Source organism: Salvelinus alpinus, chromosome 2 (genome assembly GCF_045679555.1).
Source record: "Salvelinus alpinus chromosome 2, SLU_Salpinus.1, whole genome shotgun sequence".
Lineage (NCBI taxonomy): Eukaryota > Metazoa > Chordata > Actinopteri > Salmoniformes > Salmonidae > Salvelinus > Salvelinus alpinus.
The window spans coordinates 28,104,362-28,113,047 of record NC_092087.1 but is presented as its reverse complement, the minus strand read 5'-3'; the positions used below and the strand labels follow the sequence as shown (position 1 = coordinate 28,113,047).

The following is an 8,686-nucleotide window of genomic DNA, read 5'->3' as shown; positions in this document are numbered from 1 at the left end:
ATGGATGTTGCCTACTTCTACGACATGTCATCATTGTAACACATGTCCCATCTAATGAAATATTAATTTGTTGGATGTCTTTAGTAGGCTTTATATAGCCTGTCTATCTATAGCCTAACGATTTATCTAATCATCTGGGACAACTTACCCGTCCAGATAGCCTTTTCGATTGCTACGTTCACCATTCTATTTAAGTTAACATAATAACAAAAAATTGAATGGTGAAAGTAAAGATGTGTCCTTGGACGAAGAAGACACCGTTCATGACTGAATGCCAGGCAAATAAAATAAACCAATTATGAAGCAGCTTGCTTACCTGTGTGCCACAAACAGGTTGTTGATTGGTTGATTGACAAGAATGGTCGGCCCCTTGTGTGTTGGCCACTCCCTCCGCTCTTTGCCTGACGTCAGGAGAGTGCAGATGGGGGGTGTCGAATCCAGTTTTTCGGCGAACGCCGTGAGTCTAAATTGGAGAAGCAGTGAAGAAAGAATCGACCTTTGAGATCGTGCAATTTACAGGTACGAGTCTCTGTCATGTTGATTGTAACATTGTGTGGACAAAATGAAAATTATTGACATAATCGAGATGTATTCGCTATATGGAAACATGCCCTAAACGCGAGAATAGTTGACATTTCTGGTCTGTTTGAAATGTTAAACCATACATAGCCTAATAGTTTATTAAGTTTATAAATGTAGTTACTTAATAGTTTAAATTAATAATGTATGGAAAGTAATAGTTTAACGCAGCTGGTTGACATCGCAGAATGAAACAAGGTTATGACTCTGCCGGAGAGACAGACAGTGCCCCGTCATATGGAATGTTCATTCATAATATGCATGCTAATGTATTACATTAATATTAATATTAATAATGCCCAGATACTGAAGGGAATATTTGTTTATGGCACTCTGTGTATTTCTCAGTGGATATCAGAGGGACTGATGGAGTGTGTGCAAACCAATAGAACAAAGATAAACTGAAAGCAGTGTTTAATTTCCCATCAAAGTTATTATTCACATTTGAGAGTGTGTTATACTTATTGTACTTTTTGTACATATGTGTTTAGTGCCTTACTGAACTGGGATGCTTTAGGTATTTTGTATTTTCCTCTCTCTCTCTCTCTCTCTCTCTCTCTCTCTCTCTCTCTCTCTCTCTCTCTCTCTCTCTCTCTCTCTCTCTCTCTCTCTCTCTCTCTCTCTCTCTCTCTCTCTCGCTCTCTCTCGCTCTCTCTCGCTCTCTCTCTCGCTCTCTCTCTCAACTTTGAGTGTTCATAATTTTTTTTAGAGTCAATGATATTCACACACATACATGGACACACACTCACACGACACACACGACACACACACACACACACACACACACACACACACACACACACACACACACACACACACACACACACACACACACACACACACACACACACACACACACACAGACACGACACGCACACATACAGACACGACACGCACACATACACCATCGCTTTCTTTCCACATGCCAGCTCGGAAGGAGAAGGCGGCTTATCAATTAATAAGCTCATTTTGAAAGGGATTTGCTTAGTGTCCTGGACACCGGTGCCCCAGATGAGCTTGTGGTTCAGATCAGGATGTTATCATGACAAGGAGAATGTGATATCTGTGTATGGGACAGTGAGATGTTACTGTAACACAGAGGCACTCATGTGGCAGCTCTCAATGTGGATCTATCAGTAAGGATAGCCAACGTGTTCTTGACTTCTTGTCATAAGGGGTAAAGTTATGTCAATAGGCCAAACATATAAAGGTGTGTTAACTACAGTGGATAAAAGCGACTGGGGACACAGCATGTATTTGCTCAAGGCTTGTCTGGAATTACTGTTAGGCTAGAGCGATTTTGAAAACGTATAGCATAATGATTGCCATAAATATTGACTTTTATAATTGACCATGTTTTTAACCTGATTTGTTTTCTTTTTGTTATGTCGTACTTAGTTTCATTGTTCCTATGCGCACCTCTGTCCCTGTTCTCTGTTGGGGGCCAATATCATGCACACACACACTCACACACATAAACATACACATACACACACATCCCTGCTGCCCTTTGGCATTCTCTGCCATGCTCATATGACAGGTATGCTGCTAGGATAGTCCAGTCTACATAGCTGTGTGTGATCAGGAAATGATCCCTATCCCTAAGTGAATGATGACATTATACAATAAAGATAGATAAGCTTGAGGATCTTTATAGACAGATTGTACTCAGAATGAGCTTCAGAGAAATGGCCAGGATGTTTTTAATTTTCCATTGCATGTTACTGAGGGCTTATTAAGCAAGAGGGCTTGCCAATGGGTCTCCCCACTTCCTTTGTGTCTGTGTGTGTACGTGTGACTGTGTGTGGATGTGCGTGCGTGTGGCTGTCACTATGTTTGTGTCTGTGTGTGTACGTGTGACTCTGTGTGTATGTGTGGTTGGAGCACATCTAAAAAGGGACTCCTTATCTCTTTTGCTGCAAGCCTGTGAGGTCACAGGTTTCAGAAACTCCCAGTTTGTCAAACTGCCTTCTCATACATGTCAGCACTTTTCTGTATGTGTGTTTCTTCTGTCCACTGCGCAGCAATGGGAAACCAGTGAGTACAGTGCTTCTCTCAATAAGCTTAACAACGGCGAATGCTGCATGTCAAATAGCTCTTAGGAATGTGGTTATGGTTATATATTTTTATCCAAAAAGCCTGCACAATCCTGTTGCCTCCCGGATATGTCGCTGGGCGTCTTGACGTTTCCTGATGAATGCAAACGATCTAATCAAACAGAAAATCTTGTTTCTCTCAGAACATTGTTGGGAGCTCTACCTGCATGTGGTCCTCTTCAACTTCCCTTTATAACTTCTCCTATCTGCTCCTGTCCGCTCTTATGCAAGTCTCAAGCCCTACTGTTTTTATATAAAATAATCCTTGTTTGTTTTAAGACACTTATCCCTTGCTCTTTTTGAACTTTTTCTATTGTTTTTTGTCCCTTTTGAGAGCTCAACTTCAGCTCTACAAGCCTGAATAGGTTAATATGTGCATTGTATTGTGGGTCTTGGATAAATATACAATTGTCTGTGTTCATTGGCCTGTCCTCTGTCCTGTTCAACTGAGTTGCAGAAGTGTCTCAAGCATTTTGGAGTATATGCTTATATGTATATGCTGATACTGTATACCATAGCTGAGGGAAGTAGGGGTGCTGTAGGTTCACATGAAATAATGTTTTCTAAATGATATAATTACTCCTGTCTGAACACTGACTGAATTTGGGCAGCACACGCTCCAAATAACGAACAACTTGTTACCATGCGGCCATAGAAATACAGTATAATCCATAGAACCCAGCTAGCACATAACGTTCTGAGAGCCGTATAATTATTAGAGCTGGGTGAGGGCATGATTGTCCTTTGATTATTTTGCATACAACCTTCCCATAACGTTTTCTACAGATTTCCTCATGGTTTTATTTAAAGTAATGTTCTCTAACTGTTCAGATAACGTTAGCAAACAACGTTCTTCTGTGGGAATTTCAGTACAGCATAACGTTTCTTCGTGGTTCTATTTAAAGTCATGTTCTCAGAACATTGAGAAACAATGTTCTTCTGTGGGAATTCCAGTACTTCAGCATAACGTTTTCTACAGGTTTCCTCATGGTTCAATTTAAAGTCCTGTTCTCAGAACATTAAGAAAACTTTCCATAAAAAACATAAGAAAACATTAGTAATGTTCTTGAATGTTATTTAAAAACATATACATTCCGTTCTCAGCTTCAACAAAACTCTCTCTATCGTCTATCTTGTTAAGTGTGTTCAGGTGTGTTGGCCGCGTTCACAAATTGGCCACACTTGATCTTAATGAGTGCTCGTTTCCTTTGAAATTAGGGTCTGTTTAAACAGACAAAAATTAACATCTTGGTATGGGTTAAAAAAACAACAACATTGCATGCTAGCTCCATCCTGGTGGCGCAGTGGCCTAATTCCATGGATAAAGAGCAGAAGATCATAGGTTTGAATATCACTTGACGCCATGCCACAATAAAAAGAAAAGCATTATAAATGCTTAAGCAAATGTATTTATATCTATTTCTAATGTGTTCTATCTGTGTTCAAAACAGTTAACAAAAACTAGCTAGCAGTGTTATTAAAAGTCTTATTTTAACATGTTCTCAGAATTTTATTTAATTACCTTCAAATAACCTATAATTTTTGTTATCAGAATGTTAATAAAATCTCCTAGGAAAACTTTCAGGGAACCATAGAAAAACATTCTCAGAACCTCCCTGCAACCTAAAAATGTACATTCCCAAAACAGGCAACATTTTCACTTCTGTTCTCAGAACGTAATTTATTTTTCAGTTTTAAAGGTCAGGAAACTTATGGCTTCATTCCCAGAACCAATGGGAAACCAAAAATGTACGTTCCCACAATTTCCAAGGAACCAAATATGCTAGCTGGGAAGGGTTTTGGAACCTCACCCGGGTAATTTAACTGGTAAATGGGTATGCTCCAAATGGCTGTTAGTCCTGACTTGAATGGGTTCTATGGATTCAATTTCTCTTTGCACTGTCAGTGAATAGCTGACAGTAACATTTGCCTTTTGCAAATGTCATAATACAATAGCGGGAAATACCTTTGTAAAGCAAATGGCTACTGCTAAAACGAGAACACTAATTTGTCAGTAGAAGCTACCATTTATTTTGTCAACACCTCGGACGAACAGCACTTTTTTTCCCAAAGTAGCTCAGGCCTATGTTGAGACCATCACCAGTACGGTGAGAAGCCTAGGCTACCCGTATTCATGCTATCTTCATCATGCCACTGGAAAGTTGATTTAGTAACTTACTCTTGCCTATAATATTTATATATTTCCTCATATTATTGTGTGCATCTCTCTTCTTTTTTTACCCCAATTTCATGGTATCCAATTGGTAGTTACAGTCTTGTCTCATCGCTGCAACTCCCGTACGGACTCGGGAGAGGTGAAGGTCGAGAGCCATGAGGCCTCCGAAACACAACCCAACCTAGCCGACAGCTTCTTGACACAACGAACATCCAACCCGGAAGCCAGACACACCAATGTGTCGGAGGAAACACCGTACACCTGGTGACCTGGTCAGCGTGCACTGCACCCGGCCCGCCACAGGAGTCACTAGTGCGCGATGAGACAAGTATATCCCTGCCGGCCAAACCCTCCCTAACCCGGACGACGCTTGGCCAATTGTGCGTCGCCCCATGGACCTCCCGGTCGCGACAGAGCCTGGGCTCGAACCCAGAATCTCTGGTGGCACTGCGATGCAGTGCCTTAGACCACTGCGCCACCCGGGAGGCCCCGTCTCCCTTATTTTTATTGGCCCTGAGTCAGGTCAAGACCAAGGCCCGGTTTGGCAAAAACACCTTCAAGTTAAATTAATCTCAGAACCATTGGATCCTATGGTTCTAACAATGAACTTAGCTTAAGATGTTTTTGGGAAACTGGGCCCAGGGCGATTTTATTTATCTGTTTGACAGTGTCAGAGTAGCCACTCATTTTGGTCCTTTGTGTAGTATTAACAAATATTCTGATAATGTCTCCTAAATTACGTAGAATTGCATGAAATGCGTTTATAAAAGGCCACATTTTTCTCGACCCTGCTAAGATTTCTCCCCCATGTGTGTAAATCCTAAAAATGTTTCTCCGTAACTGTATGCCACTAGGCAAATGAAATAGATAGAATGTGTTATTATAACAGGGGAAAAAAATTTAAACAGCACTTCCAACTCAAAACATCTTCCTGCGGCTAAGCTGTATATTGTATTGTATAAAACCCATCTATTTTGCCAGTACAGTGGATAAACATATTATAATACATTACATCGACACACTTAGACTTTAACAGTCATTATGGTAGAGGTACAGTATAAGAAGACACCCTTTAATAGAGAAATTATAATCCATGCCATTGCCAACTTTAGCAGCGTTGATCTTTCTGAACAACATTGCTCTTGGCCAGTATCTCTTTGCAGTGCACCTGTGTCAACTAAGGGCCCATAACACAGACACTCAGAGAGCATATAGGCTAGGGCTGCATCAATACTTTCCTCTCTGCTTACTTTCCTTCATCTGCTCTGATCTATAATAAATGGACAGGTTTTAAGCGAAAATACTGAGCTGGGTATTTTACACCATGTTACTCTCAGCTATCCCGTCTTCTCAGCTCAGTGCAGACTAGGAAGAGGAGAGCAGAGGAAGCCACTAGACTATTGAGATGCTGCACATGCTACCAGACCAGAAATGCCCAGAAGACTTGTGTTACTAATGAGAGTAACTGACAGGGCTCTCTCTTTCTCTGTCACACATTTGACTAGACTTCCTCTTACTGCTTCCCCAAGCAGATTTCTTTCCATACTGGTCTATGATGTCTACTTCTAATTTCAGTTCCTTTTATTTGTAAAGCTTTCAGTATCCATGTTTTTTCTATCCACAATTTTTATGCGAGTAAAGTAATACCATATCAAACAGCTGTGACAGAAACAGGTTGTTTCGGTACAATTTTATAAATGCCAATAGATAATTTGTTCATTCAACATGGTGGGATCTTTTTGTGTCTCAAAAATTAATTATGCATGAAATATTGATATAAAAACCATCCAATCGAAGTAAACTTTCAGTCACACGATGATATGGTGTGTGGTCCTCCCACGACGACTCGGGAAACCATGCAGTTTATTAGGCTATAGATTAAATAATTTATGATGAATTTACCAGGGTGGTGAAAGTGCAAGGTGATCTTGATGCTCCTTTCCAATAAATATTGAGGGTCTTATTCTGGTGACATGACGATTGATGCTTGACTGCTGGTTGACAAATACAAATATTATCCATAATAATCTCATCATATAGACTAGCCTACCCGTACAGCCTAACCGTACTGTATCTGCCAGCTGTTGGCTAGAGCTCACGTGCCAAGACCAGAGTAGACATGTTTAATATTTAATGCAACAGTTTTTGTGACAAAACTATCTGTAGAGTTAAAAATGCGATGGAAAAACATTGAACTTTTAATTTTGATTACAGTGTTTTAGCTAAGTGCTTAATGCACTCTTGGCAATAAATCTCTTCCATCCGCACAGACCTGGTGGCATAGCAGGACATTCAAGTCACTGGCAACCAAGAGGTGGTGAGCTCAAATCCCAGATGAGGTTGAGTCCCAAGTGTGCTCACAGTGAAGAATTTAACCAAAAAAATACTTTTGACTAAAAGTATCAAGTTCACTCAACAAGTTCTTAAATCGAAATGTATCAGTTTAACTTACTATACTAAATTGAAGTAACTTTAGATTAACTTAACTCAACATTAGATTTAGATTGTTTCCCTGCTGCGTTAAAATCCAAACTTTTTAAAGTTGACTCAACAAATCTTTTTTTTACAATGCAGAAAGATTGTGTCTGTGAGGACTAATTATAGTAACACAGAAATTGTATAATGTTTGACCTAGTTATGGTTGTTTTATTGGTTGAATCATAACTACATCTACTTTCCACAGTGTTTCGGTTTAAAAGTCTGCATTGCTATGGACCTGCAAAACTAGTCTCTGATACTTCTCTTTGGTGTTCGGACTGGTAAGAATAGCAACACGAGATGTTGAAGTGAAGCTTAAGTTTTGTTGATTCAGGATGATATGAGGTAAAGGAAGAATAGGACTGACAACCCTTGTCACCTGAAGCAGTTTGTAGAAGTTTGTCTGTTCTGTGTGAAATATTTATTGTTTTAAGTGCCTGACTCACCTTATCAAACTTAGTTTCCAGGTAAGTCTAACACAATTGTGTCAAACAAAAAATGTCCAAAAGATGTCCAGTCCAGTGACTTTGTCAGTCATCCCTTATCTCTTTGTCTTTAAATCCTTTTCAGTGTGATCCTGTAAAACAACACATTTCACTGCACCTATCCGGTGTATGTGACAATAACGCATATATTTTACATTTTATTCTCTATCTTATCCTCAAACACAAATAACTCTTATCGTTTCAATTTCAACTCATACCTAGACAAATATTTGGGTATGCAACTATCCAGAAAGAGTGTGTCTTGTCTTAACAGTTTTTTCCCGTTGTTTAAACAATCAGTTTCTCTCCTCTTCTCCAGTATTGTAGCCGACCGACAGAAAAGAAAGATGCCTTTGGGTGATGATGGACATTCCTGGAAGAAGAAAACATCAGATGTGAAGGAAAACTACGACTTCAAGGAGATACTGGGGACGTAAGTGCTGAAATCATATCTAATTTTGTTGTTGACAATATGGTTCAAGAGTGTCTAAGCCTTTTACTATCCCTCTACTCATGATGAGAACACCCTGAAGAGTTCAGCGGTGTTATTCAGATGCAAGCTACAGAACTATAACTACAGAGTAGTTTTCTGTACCTGTACTTATTGAATTTGTATGTTTGACATGGACTGACTTGACTACCTCTTTAGGTATAATGGTATTGTTTAATGCAGGCCACAGTGGACAGTGTGTGGGTAGAAAGTGATTGGGGGATATCCTCTTCGTGTAAAGCCCTTAGATCAGGAATCTAGCTTGGTGATATGCCCATGGGTGGTCATTATTAATGCTGAGGTCTACTAGCCTATTGGGAAAATTGGCCATGGTTTTAGATTACATTGTTTAGTTGTGTGTGCAAGTGCGTTCGTGTGCTTG

The 8,686-nt window shown here is 39.8% G+C and overlaps 1 protein-coding gene across 3 annotated transcripts in view; it reads left to right on the top strand.

Moving 5' to 3' along the window:
* Positions 1-387: 387 nt before the first annotated feature.
* The window catches only part of LOC139557701 (calcium/calmodulin-dependent protein kinase type 1-like), a 58,175-nt gene continuing 49,876 nt past the window's right edge, over positions 388-8,686 (top strand). The window contains exons 1-2 of one of the 3 annotated variants that reach the window (XM_071372813.1): positions 388-519; positions 8,134-8,247. In XM_071372813.1, the coding sequence (XP_071228914.1) occupies positions 8,162-8,247 (86 nt within the window). In that variant the 5' untranslated portion in view covers positions 388-519; positions 8,134-8,161. Of the gene's footprint in view, positions 520-2,603; positions 2,617-8,133; positions 8,248-8,686 lie in introns of those variants that run through there. The other 2 variants (XM_071372803.1, XM_071372823.1) reach the window with 2 other exon arrangements.